At 44.8% G+C, this 22,941-nt stretch overlaps 1 protein-coding gene across 1 annotated transcript in view; it reads left to right on the forward strand.

Annotated features, from left to right (window-relative positions):
* The first annotated feature begins 18,662 nt into the window (after window positions 1-18,662).
* The window catches only part of LOC121443079 (IQ motif and SEC7 domain-containing protein 2-like), an 84,087-nt gene continuing 79,808 nt past the window's right edge, over window positions 18,663-22,941 (forward strand). Inside the window, 1 exon segment of the mRNA XM_041644762.1 lies at window positions 18,663-19,567. Coding sequence (XP_041500696.1) covers window positions 18,861-19,567 — 707 coding nt within the window. The 5' untranslated portion in view covers window positions 18,663-18,860.

Here is a 22,941-nt window from a genome sequence, read left to right on the forward strand (position 1 = left end):
TGCTTTGGGAGCACAGGGTCAAGCACTTGGTGGTTCTGTTTGGCCCTTTCTAGCACCCCCGAGCCTGGATTCCAGGACTCTCCCGCCGGTAGCTGGGGTGCGGTTGAAGGCAGGGGATATTGACAAAAGCCAGCTTGGAACAGGAAAGGGAGCTGAACAGATCCAGGTCTCTGTCCAGGAGGCAGGAGCAGCCGCCACAGTGGGAGGGAAAGGCAAGCCAACAGCTGAGTGAGACAAGGCCTGGGTTATTTTTTTTCCAGTTTGTTGGCATGTGGGTGGATTTTTCTCCTTTTTTCTTCTCTCCTGCTCTCTGCCGTTTCCACAGAGATGTGGGAGTTTGCAAATTTGTCTCAGTGGAGGGGAGAGGCAGGAGCTGATTTTGAGGGGGGTCCTTGTCAAGGACCAAGGGAACAAAGAAAGCCATGTAAATTTAGGCGGTCAGGAAACTAGGACTTCTCTCCAGACAGACTTGCTAGGGTAAGGAAGTCCGGCAAGGTGGCTCCTTTCCCAGTGCGCCTGGCTGCCGCGATGCCTCCTTACCTCTCCTCAGCTCGTGATTCTCAAATCCATCCCACCTGGTGATTGTGGAAATCTTCCCTCCCCATTTCTCCTTTCTCTGCGGTGCCAGATGCCCTTCGGCAGGGCCACTGAGACTTCCCTAAACTCAGATTGCCCTCCTCTCAAGTATTTCTGGGGATGGGAGTTGAGGCGGGGCTGAAAAAAAAAAAAAGAAAAGAAAAGAAACCTTGAAAAAGATGGAAGGGGGAGGGGTAAAGAATCAAGGGAGGGGAAACATATGAGGGCAAAGTGGTCGGTCAGGGCAAGCTTGTGGCCATCTTCTTGGCTTATTTCCCTGGGAAATATTTTCCTCATTACACGTTTAGAGGGAAAAAAAAAGTACCAGTTTTTAAAGGGGGAGGGGTTTTGCGCGGCTGAAGGAGAAGAGCAGGTGATTTAGGAAATCCCTCTTAGAAGACTGGAGAGCCTCGCAAACTGACACGCAGCTGCGGAAGAGCAAGGCAGGGGCGAAGAGCATGAGGCTGTGGGTCTGCAGCTTAGATACTATTCTTGGTTCTAATGTTAATTTGTAACGAGGAATCAAACACGGAAGATTCTGCCATTCTTTCAGACTTTGTTTCCTCATCTGGAAAATGGGCTGGATCTTGAAGGCTCTGTCCAAACTGAATCCTGATTCCTAGCCTTGGGAGTAGTGAGATCATGCATATGCTGGGTATGTTAAACATTGTGGAGGGGGTAGTACGGCCAAATGTCCTGGTTTAACCGGCATTCAGAGCCTTCATGAGATCACAGGGTCTTCAGTGATTACAAACAATTCTGGGAAAGCTGGAAAAGTTGGTCATCCTAGCAAAGCTCATACCCACTAATGATCATTTGATCATCATTATCGTTATTATTACCACCAGAGGGCAACACTCTTCTGTCTGACAGCAGATCGTACCCTAGCCAAAAGGTGCAGAACTGTCTCCTGAATCCAGAACCAGTCATTCCTCCTAGAGATGAGAACGGTAAGGAACAGGACAAACTCCAACGCCCGAGTCTCTGAGCTTCGTGGAGCCGCTCTCTGTGGTCTGATTGCCAATTGTGCTCAGTTTAGCCCACTCTAGCGGAACAGTCTGCTTCTTGGGGAACTGGGAAAATAAAGGAATTCTGAAATGTACCCAAGTTTGTCTGAAGAAGAGACACTTTCACAAAGCCGTGCTGTTCTTCCTATGGTTGCCTGGAAGCATATACATTTCTGAGGTCATCCTAGAAAGTGATTTTTATACACTGCCAAAACCCTATCACACCAAACTGGAATTATGATAGATCTGTCTACATACCATAACATTAGGGTGTTAATTCAGGCATCCAGCAGGTAGAAATCGCTTATTGCTTATCTTCCATGTACCCGGATTTTTACTATACCTATGACATTGAATGGGTAGTGCAACAATAGCTAGAGGAATACCTCCCCTTGGAATATTAACAGTCCAAAGGAGGAGGCAGATGGAAAGCGACAAAGAACTGCACATGTCAATATGCAGTTACAAGCTCGCTGTGCTGGGCAAGGAAAAGGACTCGCAGACAGTATCTATTAGAGGGACTGCTTACATTGGGAATGAGAGAAGGGACTGCTGATGACGTGAGATCTGAAGGATAAACAGGCAGGAAGTATGCAAAAGCAGGGAAGAAGCTTTCCATGGCAGCAAGTGTGCAGACCATAGGCAGAGCATTTGCTCCTTGAGGGCACAGCTTATCTCATGTCTACTCTTGTATGACTCCAGGTTTCTGACAGAGAGATGTGAAAATCTGTTTGTCTGACTAGAACTGAATGGTATTTTGTCAGAGATCACATCGCAGATCATGTTAACAGGCCCAACTTCTAGTTTCAACAATTTGGGACAATTCTGCCCTGTTCAATTCCCAACTGCTAAATTGTGTATCCACCATGCTCAGGGATCCAACACCAAGCCTTGTTGAAGAATTGAAAGATGGAAAAATTGATTTTTCCCCTGAGAAGATTTTTGTGAGATGAAGTGGGCAATGATCTATCATCTACCTACCTATCTATCTATGTTGCAGTATGAAAGATTTCCACACTAACCCATAATGGAGGTTTATTTATAATAATAATGGAGGTATATTTATTATAAACAAAGGTTTATTTATTTGGGGATAAACTCACAGAAAGGGTAGCAATCCACAGTCCTCTGCGTGCGCGGGAACTGGAACTGGATACATCAGCCAAGAGGCCTACACATGCCTTTTGTCTGCATGTATAGTACATGAGACCACACCCAAAGTGGGCTAGTATCTTAAAGGCTGTTGGCTGAAGGAGTTCCTACAACATATTTATATATCTAGAGATGGAGTCTCGCTATATCAACCCAAGCTGACTTCAAACTTTTAATACTCCAGATGCTGAAATTACAGGCATGAGCCACTACAGCCAGCTCCCTCTGAGTCTCTTTATTGGGTCATAACATGAGGAATTTGGATCACATGATCGCTAAGGTCCCTTTAAACTCTTAACAGCTTTGGTCTATTCTTCTTTGAATAACAGCCTATGGTGTTAGGAGTCGTGGAAAGGACTTTTCAGTTTCTTTTCCCCTATAAGGATCACATGGAATATGACTGGGTTAGTGAAGCTTGGGTTCTGTTTATAGCCCGTTATCCCACCTATGAATGTCTCTGAAGTGGTCAAGAGTCATCTTGTCTAGAATATCTCAGTATTTGGTGAATCTTTGTGTCTTTCCTGTTCTCCCTCCATGCTTTCCTCTTTGCCCTCCTGTCTTCTAATTCACAGCTCCGATGATGTCTTTCACACGTTAGAGGGATGTAAAGGGACGTTTAAACCATCCTATCTAATATGTTTCAATTCTCTGTTGCAACCGACCCTCCGAATGATAGCATCCAGTCACTATTTGAAGGCCTCCAGGGACAGTGAACTCGCCTTGTTGATTAATCCTCTTTGGAAAAGGTTTCTTCCCTTAGGCTCTGTCTCCTGGTAATTTTCACCCATTACTTCTGGCTGTGCACTTTGGAGCTATGCAGAATAATTCTACTACATTACTTTCCTGGTAGCCTACTGGATATTTGAAGACAGTAATCATGTCCTTAGAAGCCTGCTTTCCTTTAGGCCAAATATCATCTGTTTCCTCAAATGTTCTTCATTGTTTGAAATCCCCTTAGCATCTGTAAATATGGTTTAGTTTATGTGACATTTCTATCTCGCCTACTTTAAAGAGGATATTAGGCGACTCATCAGTTTATAACATGAACGAAAGACAATTAGGGATAAAAATGTGGAGGAAAACACACCAGAGACTAAGGAAAGGAAGCACAGATAGATGTTGCCAGGTACCTAAAATGAACTGGATTATAATTGGACTCTGAATTTGGCTCAAAGTTTTATGGCAGCTAAGACAAAATTGGAAACGCGATGGGTTATGTGGTTTTATGTTCTGACAGGATCAAGCTTACAAATCATCTTCAGAGAGAAAATTTCTCCTAAAACGAAACTCCACCGCAGCCTATTAGGCTTGCTCTCTGCAGTTGTTAGAGGCTGACAAGTACTTTGGTTACACATCATCCCATCCCCACTAGGGGGAAGGGGACTGGCAGCATAGGTAATTAATTAGCTAAGAGCTGTCTTAGTTTTAAGCACCGCTATCTCTGTAAGGATACCCAAGAGAAAAGTGCAGTCCTTTTCTCTCTCGCTTTCTTTGTGTTCCACACAAATGGTCCCTTCCCCACCTTTTTGCTCTCTAAACTCTGATGCTTCATGTCTCATTGGAACAGCAAACCCCAGGAAAGAAGCCCAAGAAGCCCAAGGAAAGCACCAAAGGAGTAGTCTACTAGACTAGCAGTCACTGGCTACAGCATTCGGTGCAATCAGCCTCTCTGGTTCTCAGTGTCTTTGAATCGAAAATGAGTTCCTCTGTACACTAAATTGCCCGAGGGAAAGCTTTTTTTAAAGATGGGGTCTCAATCTGTAGACCAAGTTAACACTGATCCTCTTAACTCTGCCTCCCGAGTACTGGGATTAAAGGTGTGCAACACTATGCCTGGCAAGTCCAGAGATTTGCACATGCTAAGAGCATCCTCTACCATTGAGAGACACCCCCAGATCCTGATTTTCTTTTAGTCTTGATATTCCCATTCTGTGCTTGGCAACTAACAGGTGTAGGAGAAGGTCTGTACATAGTTAGAGTTGTGAGAATCTAGTAGACAATACCCAATTTGAACAGATGCCACCATCTGAGGAAAATGTTTCATGGCTCTCAACAGCACGACAATTTATTATTGACTGGATACTGGCAGTGGTGAGAGTGGTTTTGGGGGACTCTTTCCTCCTCTAGCACACATTCTTGGTAAAGGCGGCCCTTGGGAAGGAGAGTTGAAACAGTCTCACTGGCTACAGAGGCTTCTGGGAAATGACTCTGGGAGGTGGCAGGCAAAAAGAGATGTAGTACCATGGGTTCTGCTGAAGAACAGTAACAAAGCAATGCTGAGGTCATCTTGTAGTGTGGCATGTTTGCTGCCTACAGGACCCATGTGGGTGCCCCACCTAACATGTTCAAAGACTTTTCTATGCCTATAAGAGAATGTCCACATTCTTTCACTTGGCAATAGAATTTTCAAGGTAATCGGGCAATGTTTTCCCACCTATTCTCCCTTACAACACTCGTGTCTCCTTCCCCCTCAATACATAGTTTCCAAAATACTTGTGTTTTCTTACTCTTCCTCTCCTCCCAATGGCACACAAAGTCTTGTTCATTCCATTTTCTTCCCTAGTTGTATTTGGTCCAGTCCCCCAGCCCATGGAACAGTACTGCCCACATTTGTGGGGTATATGTCTTCCCTTCCCACCTCAATTAACCTAATAACCATAATCTCTCATAAACATTCCCAGAGATGTTTTTCCCACAGTGCTTCTGAAGCCTATTGAATTGATAATCATTAGCAACAGTCACAGCCCCACCCCATGCCTATGAGAGACCCAAGCCATTAACCCTGCACCTCTTTTATTTATTGACTCAGTGTCCCATAATGCAAAATACACCAAGTCAAACTTCAAGAATTCTCAGTGTTCAATAATCCCAACACTGTTTAAAAACCCAAAATCAGGGCCCAAGAGAGAGGGCTCCGCAGTTAAAAGCACTTACTTTGCTTGAAGATCACCTGGGTTCGGTTTCCAGCACCCACATGGTAATTCACAACCATCTATAGTTCCAGGAGTTCTGATCCTGTCTTCTGGCCACTGCAGGTACCAGGCATGCTTGAAGTATACATACATATATGAAAGCAAAACACTCATATACATAAAATAAAAATAAATCCTAAAAATAAAGCAATAAAAATCCAAGTCTCATCTGAGACTCCAGGCAGTCTCTTAACTGTGAGTCCCTATAGCATCAGAAAATAAAGTACAGAGAGGCGGAGCGGCGCGGCGGCCAGACGCGCAGAGGCGGAGCGGCGCGGCGGCCAGACGCGGCGGCCAGACGCGCAGAGGCGGAGCGGCGCGGCGGCCAGACGCGGCGGAGCAACACCACATACAGGAAGAGGCTTTCGGGGACCAGCGCAGCGGCAGGGGACAGGCGTGCAATAAGGAGAGCAGTTCGCCCTACTACAATTGAATCAAAGAGGTAGGCTTTTGGTTGGCCAGGTCACTGGCATAAGGGGAGCCTGGTCCTGTCCTGAAGATCCTTCTGAGGGGTGAGAGGGTTCTTGGCCTGCAGCAGGAACCACAAAAGAGAGTGAGGGCATTTTGTAAGCGGAGCCCTTGGCCAGCAGGGAAACCTGATCCGGTTTTTAAAGGACCCATTGGATAGGATCAATAGGAGGAAATGGGCAGGCGCCAAGGCAAGAATTCACCCAATAATCCGAAAAACAACATGAAAACATCAGAACCCAATGATCTTACAACAGAAGTATTTGAACAACCTAACACAGAAGAAGTGGAAAAAATCGACTTTATGAAGATAATAGAGTCCCTTAAACAACATGTAAAAAATGCCCTTATAGAAATGGATGAGAAGTATAACAAAAAGTTTGAAGAAATGAGTAAATATGTACATGATACCCTGGGAAACCAAGAAAAAACCATCAAGCAGGTAATGGAAACAGTTCAAGAATTGAAAACTGAAATGAAGGCAAAGAAAAAAATACAAACTGAGGACCAGCTGGATATGGAAAATCTAGGCCAACGAGCAGAGTCTACAGAAACAAGCATAATCAATAGAATACAAGAGCTAGAAGAAAGACTCTCAGATGCTGAGGACACCATAGAGAAAATAAACGAACAGATCAAAGAAAACAGCAAAGCCAACAAATTCTCAACACAAAACATTCAGGAACTATGGGACACAATAAAAAAACCAAACCTAAGAATAATAGGAATAGAAGAAGGAGAAGAGTCACAGCTCAAAGGCCCAGAAAATATTTTCAACAAAATTATGGAAGAAAACTTTCCCAACTTAAAGAAAGATATTCATTCAAATATTCAAGAAGCATACAGAACACCAAACAGACTGGATCAAAGAAAAACATCTCCTCGCCATATAATAATCAAAACACAAAATATACAGGTTAAAGAAAGAATATTAAGAGCTTCAAAAGAAAAGGGGCAAGTAACTTATAAAGGTAAACCGATCAGACTTACACCTGACTTCTCGATGGAAACTATGAAAGCCAGAAGGTCCTGGATAGAGGTTCTGCAGAAGCTAAGAGACCATGGATGCAAACCCAAACTACTATACCCAGCCAAGCTATCGTTCATTATCAATGGAGAAAACAAGACATTCCAGGATAAGAACAAATTTAAACAATACATAGCCACAAATCCAGCCCTACAGAAAGTAATAGAAGGAAAATCGCAACCCAAGGAATCCAACACTGCCAACACTGCCTATAATAACCCAGGCATCTAATGACCCTTCACGAGCACATCTCAAAGAAGGGAGACACACAATCTCTACTACCAAAAGCAATAAGAATAACCGGAGTAAACAACCACTGGTCATTAATATCACTTAATATTAATGGGCTCAATTCACCTATAAAAAGGCACAGGCTAAAAGATTGGATACGAAAACAGGATCCAACATTCTGCTGTTTGCAAGAAACACATCTCAACCACAAAGACAGGCACCTACTCAGAGTAAAGGGTTGGGAAAAGGTGTTTCAAGCAAATGGTCCTAAGAAAAAAGCAGGTGTGGCCATACTAATTTCTAACAAAACTGACTTCAAACTAAAATCAATCAGAAGAGACCGAGACGGTCACTTTATACTCATAACAGGAACAATTCATCAGGAGGACGTCTCAATCCTGAATATATACGCCCCCAATATAAAAGCACCTACTTATGTAAAAGAAATATTACTAGAACTCAAGGCAGACATCAAACCACACACACTAGTAGTAGGAGACTTCAACACACCTCTCTCTCCAAGGGACAGGTCAATCAGACAGAAACCTAATAGAGAATTAAGAGAATTATTGGAGGTAATGAAGCAAATGGACTTAACAGACATCTATAGAACATTCCACCCAAATAGGAAAGAATATACCTTCTTCTCTGCAGCTCATGGAACCTTCTCAAAAATTGACCACATACTTGGTAACAAAGGAAACCTCCACAGATACAAAAAAATATCAGTGTCCACCTGTGTCTTATCAGATCATCACGGATTAAAGTTAGAAGGCAACAACCACGCTGCCCCCAAAAAACCGACAAACTCATGGAAACTGAACAGTCAACTACTGAACCACACCTGGGTCAAGGAAGAAATCAAGAAAGAAATTAAAGTCTTCCTTGAATTTAATGAAAATAAAGGGACAACATACTCAAACCTATGGGACACAATGAAAGCAGTGCTAAGAGGAAAGTTCATAGCACTAAGTGCCCACTTAAAGAAAACGGAGAATGCACACATTGGGGACTTAAAAACACACCTGAAAGCTCTAGAAAAAAAAGAAGCAGACGCGCCCAGGAGAAGTAGAAGACTGGAAATAATAAAACTGAGGGCTGAAATCAACAAAATAGAAACACAGAAAACAGTCCAAAGAATCAATGAAACAAAAAGCTGGTTCTTGGAGAAAATCAACAAGATCGACAAACCCCTATCCAAACTAATTAAACGACAGAGAGAGAACACGCAAATAAATAAGATCAGAAATGAAAAGGGGGACATAACCACAGACACAGAGGAAATTCAGAGAATCATTAGATCTTACTACAAAAGCCTGTATGCCACAAAACTGGAAAATACAAAAGAAATGGACATTTTTTTAAATAAGTATCATATACCAAAGCTAAACCAAGACCAGGTGAATGATCTAAATAGACCGGTTTCTCGCGAAGAATTAGAAATGGTTATCAAAAATCTCCCTTCGAAAAAAAGCCCAGGACCAGATGGTTTCAATGCAGAATTCTACCAGAACTTCCAAGAAGAATTAATACCTATACTCCTTAAGGTATTTCACAATATAGAATCAGAAGAGTCATTGCCAAATTCCTTTTATGAAGCTACAGTTACCCTGATACCAAAACCACAAAAAGACCCAACCAAGAAAGAGAATTACAGACCGATCTCACTCATGAACATCGACGCAAAAATTTTCAATAAAATACTGGCAAACCGAATCCAAGAACACATAAGAAAAATTATCCATTATGATCAAGTAGGCTTCATCCCAGAGATGCAGGGCTGGTTCAACATACGCAAATCTATCAATGTAATCCACCATATAAATAAACTGAAAGAAAAAAACCATATGATCATTTCACTAGATGCTGAAAAAGCATTCGACAAAATTCAACACCCCTTTATGATAAAGGTCTTGGAGAGAATAGGGATACAAGGGTCCTACCTAAATATAATAAAAGCTATTTACAGCAAGCCAACAGCTAACATTAAATTAAACGGAGAAAAACTCAAAGCCATCCCACTAAAATCAGGAACACGACAAGGATGTCCACTCTCTCCATACCTCTTCAATATAGTGCTTGAAATTCTAGCAATAGCAATAAGACAACATAAGGAGATCAAGGGGATTCGTATTGGAAAGGAAGAAGTTAAGCTTTCATTATGTGCAGATGATATGATAGTGTACATAAGCGACCCCAAAAATTCTACCAAAGAACTCCTACAGCTGATAAACAGCTTTAGTAATGTGGCAGGATACAAGATCAACTCCAAAAAATCAGTTGCGTTCCTATACACTAAGGATAAGGAAGCAGAGAGGGAAATCAGAGAAGCATCACCTTTCACGATAGCCACAAATAGCATAAAATACCTTGGGGTAACCCTGACCAAGGAAGTGAAAGATCTACTTGACAAGAACTATAAGTCTTTGAAGAAAGAAATTGAAGAAGACACCAGAAAATGGAAAGACCTCCCTTGCTCTTGGATTGGGAGGATCAACATAGTAAAAATGGCAATTCTACCAAAAGCAATCTATAGATTCAATGCAATCCCCATCAAAATCCCATCAAAATTCTTCACAGATCTGGAGAAGACAATAATTAACTTTATATGGAAAAACAAAAAACCCAGGATAGCCAAAACAATCTTATACAATAAAGGATTGTCTGGAGGCATTACCATCCCTGACTTCAAACTCTATTACAGAGCTACAGTATTGAAAACAGCTTGGTATTGGCATAAAAACAGAGAAGTCGACCAATGGAATCGAATAGAAGACCCTGACATTAACCCACAAACCTATGAACACCTGATCTTCGATAAAGGAGCCAAAAGTATACAATGGAAAAAAGAGAGCATCTTCAACAAATGGTGCTGGCAAAACTGGATGTCAATCTGTAGAAGAATGAAAATAGATCCATATCTATCACCATGCACAAAACTCAAATCCAAATGGATTAAAGACCTCAATATCAGTCCGAACACACTGAACCTGATAGAAGAGAAAGTGGGAAGTACTCTACAGCAAATGGGCACAGGAGACCACTTTCTATGTATAACCCCAGCAGCACAGACACTAAGGGCATCATTGAATAAATGGGACTTCCTGAGGCTGAGAAGCTTCTGTAAAGCAAAGGACACTGTCACTAAGACAAAAAGACAACCCACTGACTGGGAGAAGATCTTCACCAACCCTGCAACTGACAAAGGTTTGATCTCCAAAATATATAAAGAACTCAAGAAACTAGACTGTAAAAGGCTAATCAACCCAATTATAAAATGGGGCACTGAGCTGAACAGAGAATTCTCAACAGAAGAAGTTCAAATGGCCAAAAGATACTTAAGGTCATGCTCAACTTCCTTAGCGATCAGGGAAATGCAAATCAAGACAACTTTAAGATACCACCTTACACCTGTCAGAATGGCTAAAATAAAAAACACCAATGATAGCCTTTGCTGGAGAGGTTGTGGAGAAAGGGGTACAATCACCCATTGCTGGTGGGAATGCAAACTTGTGCAACCACTCTGGAAAGCAGTGTTTCGGTTTCTCATGAAATTCGGGATCAACCTACTCCTGGATCCAGCAATACCACTCTTGGGAATATACCCAAGAGAGGCCCTATCATACAACAAAAGTATATGCTCAACTATGTTCATGGCAGCATTGTTTGTAATAGCCAGAACCTGGAAACAACCTAGATGCCCTTCAACGGAAGAATGGATGAAGAAAGTATGGAATATATACATATTAGAGTATTACTCAGCAGTAAAAAACAAGGACTTCTTGAATTTTGCATACAAATGGATGGAAATAGAAAACACTATCCTGAGTGAGGTAAGCCAGACCCTAAAGAGGAACATGGGATGTACTCACTCATATTTGGTTTCTAGCCATAAATAAAGGACATTGAGCTTATAATTCATGTTCCTAGAGAAGCTAAATAAGGCGAATCCAAAGACAAACACATAGGCATCCTCAGGAATATTAACCTTCATCAGGCGATGAAAGGAGACAGAGACAGAGACCCACAGGGGAGCACCGGACAGAAATCTCAAGGTCCAAATCAGGAGCAGAAGGAGACGGAGCACGAGCAAGGAACTCAGGACCACAAGGGGTGCACCCACACACTAAGGCAATGGGGATGTTCTATTGGGATCTCACCAAGGCCAGCTGGCCTAGGTCTGAAAAAGCATGGGATAAATCCGGACTAGCTGAACATAGCGGACAATGAGGAATACTGAGAATTCAAGAACAATTGCAGTGGGTTTTTGATCCTACTGCACGTACTGGCTTTGTGGGAGCCTAGGCAGTTTGAATGCTCACCGTACGAGACCTGGATAGAGGTGGGCAGTCCTTGGGCTTCCCACAGGTCAGGGAACCCTGATTACTCTTCGAGCAGATGAGGGAGGGGGACTTGATCGGGGGGAGGGGGAGGGAAATGGGAAGCGGTGGTGGGGACGAGGCAGAAATCCTTAATAAATAAATAAATTTAAAAAAAAAAAAGAAAATAAAGTACAAACTTCCAATGTACATAATGGCACAGAACAAATGTTCTCATTCCAAAAGGGAAGAATGGGGACATAACAAGGAATGAGTGAACTAAAGGAAAACCAAAATCCCAGCAGAGATAATACCAAACGTTGAAGCTCCTCATCTCACATCTGGGGTTCCAGATGGAATCATTCAGACTCTAAATGGTAGCACTGCTTCTCTAATTTGGCCACATGCAGAACACATAGCCTCTCTTTTGGGTTAAGTCCACCCTATGCCTGCAGTTTTTCTCAGCAGCCGTTCGGGCTTTGGCCCCTCCAACATCCTTGGGTCTCCATTGCAACTTGGACTTCACCTTTTCAGCTTCATGCAATAGCCTCTCGGAGTCTCCTTGATGGGACTCCAACCCTGCCCACATTGCCTGACCTCCGAGGCTCTCTGAAACCATGAAATAAAATCCTAGGACCTCTTCGATCTTGCATTTTTTTTTATGCTTTCAAACTAGTAGCACATGAATGCTTCCACTAAGTTTTGCTGACATCTCACTCACTTGGACCATAGCTGTATCATCTCCTATGTGCTGACCATTGGGAAACACTTCCTTCGACTGTTGCCTTTGAGGAGCTGGGAATCCATTCGCTTTAGACTTTCTTCCTTCAAATGAATTTGTGTCTTTATAAAATGGAGCCCCCAATGAATATTGTTCTGTCTTCATGACATCATTCCTACTGTCCTTGTGTAAATCAAGGGGTTTCTCTTTAATGATGCTAGTCTCTAACAGTTAGAGCTACTTGTACACCTGCCTTGTCTATAAAGTTAAATTTACTTAAATTCTTTTCCTCATTAAAATACATTATTTTGATATCTTTCTGCTTCACTTTTTTCCTTTCTTGGATCAGAACAATAAACAGTAACCATGTCATAGCCCAAATGCCATTTTGTCTTAAAATTTCCTTCACCAAACAAGTTAGTTCATTATCTTTAAGTCAAACCTCACTCGTGTTCTTAGGACACAGACAGAATACAGCCAGATTTTTGACCAAAATATCGCATGAATGGCCCTAAGCCCACTTTTCTAAGAGATCTTGTTTCCCTCTAAAACCTCATGAACTGGACTTTCACTGTTCACGTTCCTCTCTGCTCTCTCGCCTTCCAAGTTCCCATGAGAATGGTTCACTAAGTCCTACTTCCAGCAGGTTAGTTTTTCTAGCTCCAAATACCACACTCTTCAACATTCCAGCCACGAAACAGTTCCAAAGGCCTAAGAGCTACATACTCAGGTTTATCATAACAAAAGCCCCATATTAAGGTTTATCATAGCAAGAGCCCCACTTCATCTGAGTGTAGTGGCGCACACCTTTACTCCCAGCACTTGGGAGGCAGAGGCAGGCAGAGTTCCATGAATTCAAGGCTATCCTGGTCTACACAGTGAGTTACAGGACAGCCAGGGTTATGTGTAGACCCTTTCTCAAAAAAACCAAACCAAACCAACCAACCAAACAAACAAACCCCTAACAAATAACATCACAAAACAAAAAAAGAGCTCCATTTTTTTAAAACCAATTTTATATTTTAGTTGCTTTTGCTGTTGCTGTAATCCCTGACAAGAGCAATGTAAGGGGGAAAGTTTATTTTGGCTCATAGTTTTGAGCATGCAAGTCCATCATTATAGGGATGTCAAGTCAGCAGGAGATTGAAACATCTGGCCACATCACATCCTCAGTCAGAAAGCAGAGAGAGATGCATACTTGCCCTTAGGTCACCTTCTCATCTTTAGACAATCCAGGCTGCCAGCCCACGGATGATTCTTTCTACCTCAGTTGAAATAATCCAGATAATCCCTCACAAGCATTCCCATAAATTTATCTCTGTTGTGATTCTAAATCCTGTCAAGTTGACAATTATTATTGGATTAGAACACACTAATTTCACAGGACATTATCTTAACTTGACTAAATCTGCAGGAGCCATTATTTCGAAATAAGGTTACTCACAGTTTTTGGGTGGACATTGATCATGAAGGAACACTATTCACCACAGTTCTACATAGTCTATTGTCTCTCTAAACTGCTAGAATGTTAGCACCGTAACATTAGGGTTTATTGTTTGTTTGGGGGTTTGTTGAGATTATAGTATGATTATAACATTAATTGTTATCATATGCATGTGTATACATGCACACATGTATGTTAATTCTATATATGTTTTCAGGGCTGACGATTTGTCACTAGCCAATTCATTGGTGTGCTCTTCCCTGGGGAGGGTCACCTTTTCCACTCCCAGCTTTCCTCAGTTGCCTATACTTCTTTGTGTATGGTCGAGGACTTGTGGGTTTTCCCCCATCCACTTTGGCACGTTCATTGATGCTGTACTTTTCATCTCACATTTGGGCAGTCATGTTGATGAGACTTTACGGTGTAGCTTCTGACATTACTAGAAGATTGTTGTCTGTTTTATTTATTGTTATATCTTCAGTGTTCAGAGGAATGTTTGCTACATAGTAGATATAGTATTTTGTGAATGAACCTTAGGACTTATCTACCTCCAACTCCAGAGGGAATTTGAATGCAGGTAAGGATGAATATGCAGGCATTGCCTGGAATATGGACAATGCTTTACAAATGTTTGCTGGATGAATAGAAATATTCACTAGATATATGACTTTAACATTTACAGAATGCCTCTTTTGTACAAGGCACTGGGAGGATATGGAAAGAGGTGAGAAGAAAACTGCTGAATAGGTAATCTGGCTATCCCTCTGAGTGATTCATTCAGTCTTCATTTTATTTTCCTTTTTATTGAATGGAGATAATAACAGAACCTACCACATAACATTGTCATGAGGATTGAGTTAGATCATATGGTTAAGTTGTTTGGCATAGTACCCAGAACATGGGAAGCATCATAACAGTAATAACTGCTATTATTATAGCTGGTATTGTTATGTGCTAGTTTTGTGCAACACTTTTCCTTTAAAAAATGCACATGTGATGAAACTGCCTCCCACCCCCCACCCCCCACATACACACTTTTTTTTTTAAAAAAAAAAAAAGACAGACTGTCTCTCTGTAGCCCTGGCTGTTTTGGAACTTGTTCTACAGATCAGGCTGGCTTTGAAGCTGGAGATCTGCCTGCCTCTGCCTCCCAAGTGCTGGGATTAAAGGTGGAAACTGGACCTTTTAAAAAGTACCATTTAATGGCTTTTAGTATACAAGCAATGTTGGACTATCATTACCAAAGTCTACTTTTAAAGATCTTTTTTTATCCCTTCCAATAAAATCCCATACACATTACTAGACACTTTCTTTCTAATTAATTAATTAATTTTTAATTTCATTTTACATTCCAACCACAGTTCTCCCTCTCACCCCTCCTCCTACCCCCCCCCCCCGCCTCCCTGCCCCCAGTACACCTCCCATCCACTCTTCCCAATGGGTAAGAGCTCCTATGTGGAGTCAACAAAGACTGGTGCATTAAGTTGGAACAGGATCAAGCCCTCGCCCCTGCATTCAGGCTGAGCATGGCATCCCACCATAGGGAATGGGTTCTGATAAGTTAACTTTATGCACCAGGGATAGATCCTAGTCCTAAGTAGACACTTTCTACTTTCTCACCTAGCTAGCCTCTGCTGCTACTCTAATTCTCTTATCTATAAAGTTGTCTATTTTAGAACTTCATATAAAAGGAATCACACAATATTTGTCTTTTGTGATTGGCTTATTTCTCTTAGTATAATGTTTTTACAATTCACCCAGTATATATACGTGTGTGTATGGAAATATGTTTTGTTTTCAATACATCTGACTCTAGTTTCTCCTCTCTTCACTCCTTCCAGTCCCCCTCCCATCCCTCCCAGTTCCCACCCACCTCCCTTCTCATCCACATTTTTTTGTATCAATACTTCATCATTTCTGTTGTTGTTTTGAAACAGAATTTCACCATGTAGCTTAGGCTAGCTTGGAATTCACAGTCCTTCTGCCTCCCCATCCTGGGATTACAGGCATGCAACGCCACACTAGAAATTTCATTTTTTTTTAGTGGTGAAAGAACATTCTGTTTTTTATCTTAGATTTATTTATTTTATGCATGGGTGTTTTGCCAACATGTATGTGACATGTAACATGTATGTGCCTGGTGCCCACAGAAGGGGTTGAATTCCCTGGAACTGGAATTATGGATGACTGTGAGCTGCCTTGTTCTGCTGGGAATTAAGCTCAGGTCCTCTGCGAGAACAAGTGCTCTTAACTACTGAGCCATCTCTCCAGTCCATAGTTCAATTTTTTATTATACTACATTTTGTTTATCCATTCATCAAGTGATTTGTTTGGATGTTTATACTTTGGGGTTGTTGTTATTATTTATAAGGCAACAATGAATACACCATGGGATTTTTATAGTTGTACATTATCATTCCTCTTGGACAGATACCCAGAAGTAGAACTATTGGCTCTATTTTTTTCACCTTTTAAGGAATAGCCAGACTGCTTACAAAGCTGTGACTCCATTTTACATTCCTGCTCGCAGTGAATGATGGTTCCAATTTCTCCATGTTCGTGATAACCTTTTTTTATTGTAAATACCTTTGATTTAGTCATCATAGAGGATATGGTATTTTATTGTGTATGTTTAAGAAACTGATGTTTAGGGACTCAGAGGTTAAAAGTACTTGCTGCTCTTCCAGAGTACCCAAGTTCATTTCCCAGCACCCACATCAGCTCCCACCACTCACAGCTATCTGTAACTCCAGCTCCAGGAGATCTGATGGTCTCAAGCACACCTGTACATACATAGCATACACTTACACACACACAATAATAATAATAATAAACCTTTAAAAAGAAATTTCCACTAACTTTATTTCACTTTCTGTTCAACAGCCTGTGGAAGAATAGCTTAGGAACATTCACTCTATCTGTTCCTATACAGGCAATCCTGAGAAGTGGAAGCTTAAGCCCAGCATTCAGTGGCCACGTGAGCACACTAGAGAACTGCCGCATAGGCTCAGAAAACATTTGCCATGCCTTCAAACCATTTTGGATCCAAGCTCATGTCAGAAAGCTGGCTCTTCTGTTGTCACTGAGCTTCCTCTTTAGTCCCAGCCTTTTCAGCACCTTTGAGTCTGCCATTCCTGTTCAGTCTCAACACAGAACATTTATCACTGGGAAAATCAGGAATGGCTTCAGAAAAGTGGCATTTGACTTAGGATTTTCTTCTTCTTCTTCTTCTTCTTCTTCTTCTTCTTCTTCTTCTTCTTCTTCTTCGTCGTCGTCGTCGTCGTCGTCGTCGTCGTCTTCTTCTCCTCCTCCTCCTCTTCCTCCTCCTCCTCCCTCTCCTTCTTCTTCTCCCTTTCTCCTCCTCCTCCTTCTCCTTCTTTTTCTTCTTCCTTCTTCCCTTTCTTTTTCTCTACTCCTCTTCTCCTCTTTCTCCTTTTCCTTCTTCATGTGTATGGCTGTTTTGCTAGCACTTATGGAGAGTACATGGTGCATGAAGGCCAAAAATGTTGTCAGATTCCCCTGAAACTGGAGTTAACAGATGGTTTGAGCTGCCACTTGGGTGCTAGAAATTGAATTCAGGTCCTCTGAAAGAGCAGCCAGTGCACTTAACTTCTGAACCATCTCTCTAGCCCCCAAAGTTTCTATTGTTGCTATATTTTTGAGATAGCATCTCATACTGTAGCTCAGGATGGTGTGGAACTCATTATTGAGCCCAGGTTGACCCTGAACTCTTGGCAATTCTTCTGACTCAACCTTACAAGTGAAGGCATTATAGACCCATGGTGAATATTTGATTTGTCTTGATGGATAGCATTGGCTGGCAATAATGGAATGAATAATGGAATGAATGAAAATACCATTTCCATGGGGAATAGAAAATGATGGTTGAAGAAAGATGCTTTGAAATCAAGTCAGACTCTGATGGGGAGTCCAGCGACTGTTTGGAATGGATGATATTGAGGTTGTCTTGGTCAGAAGTGACTGGCTAACATGGGGAATCCTAGGGTTGGGAATATGAGCATTGATCTGGATGGAGAATTTAGAGGCTGACTGGAGGTAAACACCTATGAAGTTCCATGTGTGGTGATGGTGGTGGTGATGGTGGTGGCGGTGGTGGCGGTGGGAGTAGGAGTAGAATTCCAGGGGCTGCCTGGGATAGGGAACTACAGACTGGGTGGGCTATAAGATCACAGAGCTAGAGAAATATAGAAGGACAGGGATGGAGGAATGGTCTATAGACAAGTTGGAATGAAAAATCAAGAGATTGTCATGGGGCCGGAAGGATAGGGAATGGGATATTATTTGGGATTGGCAGACTAGAAGTATAGAAGTCTGAGTTGGCCAAGTCTTGAGACTGCCTGGGATGGGTGCTCTGATGGTTTGGATCTTGGGCCTGACCAGCGCACGTTAGAATAGGTTGGAGGGCTTCGTTAGACTGTTAGGTGAGGCCCCCAGGACGGCCGAAATGGAGATATCTCCTACAGACTGAGCTAAGGCTGGCCACCAGCTGAGGTGCCAGTGCCTTGGGACTGGTCCAGCTCGGGTGCTGGTGGCTACTGCAGGTGGGGCGCGCGAGGGCGGGTCGGGAGAGATGGGTGGGGCAGGGGCGGGGGTGGGGGCGGGCCGGGCAGCCGGGGCGGTCCCGCGCAGCCGCGCTGCGCAGTGACTCCACAGCGGCGGAGCGCCCTGGGCCGCGTCCTTCCTAGCCCTGGTGGTGGTGGTGGTGGTGACGGCGGCGGCAGCAGCAGCCTCAGCTCCTGCGCCCCGTGCCGCCGGCCCCAGCGCTGTCTCCCGGGCCCCCTAGGGCCCCCGGGCCCCCGAGCCCGGTGCGCGCCCTCGCGTCCCGCCGGCCCCCTCCCCCGGCTGGGCCCGGGGGAGGGTGGCGCCGTGAGCGAGCGGGGACTGGGCTCTCTTGCCCATTCCCCTGTCCCTGGGCCGCCAGGATGGAGGCGGGGTCCGGTCCCCCGGGTGGCCCGGGATCTGAGAGCCCCAACCGGGCGGTGGAGTACCTGCTGGAGCTGAACAATATCATCGAGAGTCAGCAGCAGCTGTTGGAGACCCAGCGGCGGCGAATCGAAGAGCTGGAGGGCCAGTTGGACCAGCTCACCCAGGAGAACCGCGACCTGCGGGAGGAGAGCCAGCTGCACCGCGGGGAACTGCACCGGGACCCCCTTGGCGCGCGGGATAGCCCTGGCCGCGAGAGCCAGTACCAGAACCTGCGCGAGACCCAGTTCCACCACCGCGAGCTGCGGGAGAGCCAGTTCCACCAGGCGTCCCAGGACGTGGGCTACCCGAACCGGGATGGCGCCTACCAGAACCGGGAAGCTATCTATCGGGACAAGGAACGAGAAGCCTCCTATCAGCTCCAGGACACTACCGGCTACACAGCCCGCGAGCGCGACGTGGCCCAGTGCCACCTGCACCACGAGAACCCAGCCCTGGGTCGCGAGCGTGGCGGGAGGGAGGCTGGGCCAGCGCACCCAGGCCGCGAGAAGGAAGCCGGCTATTCCTCTGCGGTGGGCGTGGGGCAGCGGCCACCGCGGGAGCGGGGCCAGTTGAGCCGTGGCGCATCCAGAAGCTCCAGCCCTGGCGCGGCCGGAGGTCACAGCACCAGTACCAGCACCAGCCCGGCTACAACCCTCCAGAGAAAGTAAGAAATGTGTTTGCAACCCTCACCCCACCCTTCCCTTTCCCTCTAGATTCCTCTCCAACTTATCTGGCGGATAAAGTATATGAAGCCCATGCCTGATTCCATTTCCTGCTTCTCCTGTCCCAATCGGGAGAAGCCAGGTCCTCCTCAACCAACTAACAATGCTTTCGGTAGCCACCGCACACTGGTTTGAGCAGATGAGTGCAGGCTGCTGCTTCTTCTTTTTTTTTTTTTTCCTCCAGAACCAAGACAGTTAGAGACTAAAGCAATCCCCACTACCTCCCTCCACTTCTTCAATCCCCAGCTATATCCTTTCTGGAGGATGGATTAAATATTTTTTTTTTAGACAGAGGTGGTATCAACTCAAAGCTCTAAAGGAGAGAAACACTCCTACACACCTTTTTGGGATTTTTTTGGGGGGGAGGGGGTGTCTAGTCTTGTCTAGAGGCAGATGGGGACCAGAATGGATTCTGATGGCTGAGATATCCCTCTGAGGGGAACTGCAGCACATCTTGGCACGGAGAGGGGGTGGTGGTGATGGTGGCAAAGATGGGGGAGCAAAGATGGAAGCTAGGCCCTTGGTTAGTTTCTCAAAGTCCAGCTGGTCTCCACCCTTCAAGAAAAACAACACCCATTTAAAGAGCCCTACCAGGAGGGGAAGTCCGTAGCTCTCCCATCTGTTGGATCAGCTTCAGTTCTGGTGCTGGGGTCTGTACGTGTGTCTGAGACAGGATAGGACTATTTTCTGAGTTGATGGGACATGGGCAGGGTCCACTTTTCCCATAGAGATCCCATTGTGTGCTGGTTGGGATAAATGTATTAGGCTGTGAGTCAAGGGCATGAAGACTCACAGGGATGCCCTAAAGGCTCTCCTCTTGCTTTGCTGCTACAGTGGAAAGAACACTGAACTGGGAGATAGAAGAACTGGGTTTCCCTTCCAGCTCTGTTGCAGATTGGCTTTGTGACCTTGACTGAGTCCGTTCTTCTGTCAGTCCATCATTTCCCCTATGTTTCTTTTAAAGGCAAGGTGTGCCAACTGAGATTCAATGGGTGTCTTACTAACCTAGCCACACCAAAGAGCAAGTCTGAAGTCCTTTAGCAAATGGCCAGGCTTCCCCCTCCTCTCACAGCTCAGCTGGTCCTACCATGTGCCACAACTAGTGGAGTGTCTCTTGGAGGCTGGGCTGGGGGTGGGGAAGCCTTCTGCCTCAGGAAATCTGCCGGGAGACAGCTCTCTGCAACTCCCCCATGGTGAGGCAGCAGGCTGGGATGCTGGGTTGAGATGGCTGGGCCCCAGGAGCAGCAGCTGCAGCTTGAGGGCTTGGCTGGGCTCCACTGCAGTGCACCCTTAGCAGAGTGTTGGGGTGGAGGGACAGCCCCAGAATGGGGGCAGAGAAAGACTGGATGGGGCATTGTGGTCCTTGAACCTGGTTGCAGACTTCTCTAGAGAGGTCAGGCCTGTGATGGAGGGAGCAGCCCCATTATATATGACTTCAGGAAGCAGATCCAGGAACAGTGGGAACATTTGAGATAAAAATCAAGAGAACTTTTCAACCTAGCCAGTTGTGATGCAGTAGATTGCCTCAAAGGATGGGGGTAGTAGCTGGCCCGACACGTCCAGTCGAGGCCCAAAGTGGGTCCGAGAGAGCTGGAAGAAGCATGTAGTTCCTGACTCTGGCATTAAGCCCAGTGAAAAGACCGGAATCTTCCTCAATTTCAGAATTCCGTTGCTTTCATATTCTCCATCCTGCAGACATAGGTCTGAATTTATTGGCTGGCTGGAAGCCCATTTGCCCTTCTGCCATCCTTGCAGGCCTGCTTCGGACTCCTTCCTTCTTTTTTTGTGCACTTTCCAGGTCGCTTGTTGGAATCCCTTGCGTCACATTTCCTACTGGGCTAATAAAGAGGTTTAAATGGCACTTTGAATGTCTTTCAACTACGTATTAACTGCTTGCCTATCTGTGATTACTTCATTTGGGCTTCACAACAGAGCATCAGCAACTCCATTTTAGAGAAGGAGAAACTAAGGCTTCAAGTCAAAGGGGCTTTATTCAAGGTTAAGCTACTAGTTGCTAATGGAGCTGGGACTAGAATCGAAAACTGCCTATCTTAAAGGCACCTTACTTGTTCCCTAGCGCTTAACCCCTAGGAATCTTGGCCTCAGGACCTGGTGGGGCACTGAACTCAGAAAAACCAAGAAAGCCCTAGGTATCTCCAGGTTTTGAACTAGAAGAGATGGTTCTGGGGTGAGTGGAGGAGTCTATGGGGGAGAATAGACGGCTACCTTCCTCTTTCCCACCTTCCTTCTCACCGGGTGTCAGGAGAACCTGTAGCCATTGCAGTAACCAGTGCTGCTGCAAGCGACTCCCCTGCTAGGCCTGTTCTGGGTTTGTAAGGAGTGGGTGAGAAGGCTGCTGTTGGAAGCGCGGGCAGGCAGGGTGGGAGTTCAGCAGCTGGGGCTGCAGCATTGGGGGAGGACAGGCAGAGCTGCTACAGGCTGGGCTCTGCTGGGCCCCAGGCTCCCCCTGGTGGCAAATTGGGGAGAAATAGGGCCTGGGTCAAGCTGGAGCTTGGTGGGAGCTAGGTCTGCCTAAGACTCAGTTCTCCCAACCACCCTGTGTGCCTGTCACTACCATCATGTCACAGCATAAGAAGCTGGGGGCTCCGAGAAGTAAAGTGGTCATATCGGAGGTCGCACTGATAACATAATGTACACAGCGTATTCCTGTGAACTTTGCCTTCTTTGCTTTGGGTATCCTCCATCCACATCGCACTGATAACATAATGTACACAGCGTATTCCTGTGAACTTTGCCTTCTTTGCTTTGGGTATCCTCCATCCACATCCGTAGCATATACCCAGAACTCCTATGTCCTTTCATACTGCTCTCCTGGACAGGTTCCAGGATGCCAGAATCTATTCTGGCGTGCTCTGGGTGTGGTCTTCCTAGTGTGACAGAAAGCGACATGAATCCCTATCTCCTTCTGGTCACTGGTACATGAGGATTTAGTTGTTTGCTTACTAGTTGTTGATCCTGACTGATGGTTATCTTTTTACATGGAACTGTCACCTCCTGCCATGATTTTAAAAGAGATCTTTTTTGTTACTAAGCTTGGTTTGACACCCCCCTCCCCCCGCTAATTCTGACACCTAGAATGAATGATTTCTAGAGGCTTGGAGCCACTGCTGAGTAACCCGTGCTGAAGAGAGCTGTGTTCCTACATTGTCTGCATGGGCCTAGCTCCACCTCTGCTTTATGCAGTGGTGGGCTGAAGCCAATATGGTGGTAACTGTCTATCCTCAGCCCCCACCCGCCCTGCAGACTGGCTCACATTTGGATACTGAACCTAGAGAGGCCAGCCTGCTGTTCTTGA

Source organism: Microtus oregoni, unplaced genomic scaffold (assembly GCF_018167655.1).
Source record: "Microtus oregoni isolate MIOR12 unplaced genomic scaffold, Mior012 000099F_ref0000060, whole genome shotgun sequence".
Taxonomy (NCBI): Eukaryota; Metazoa; Chordata; class Mammalia; order Rodentia; family Cricetidae; genus Microtus; species Microtus oregoni.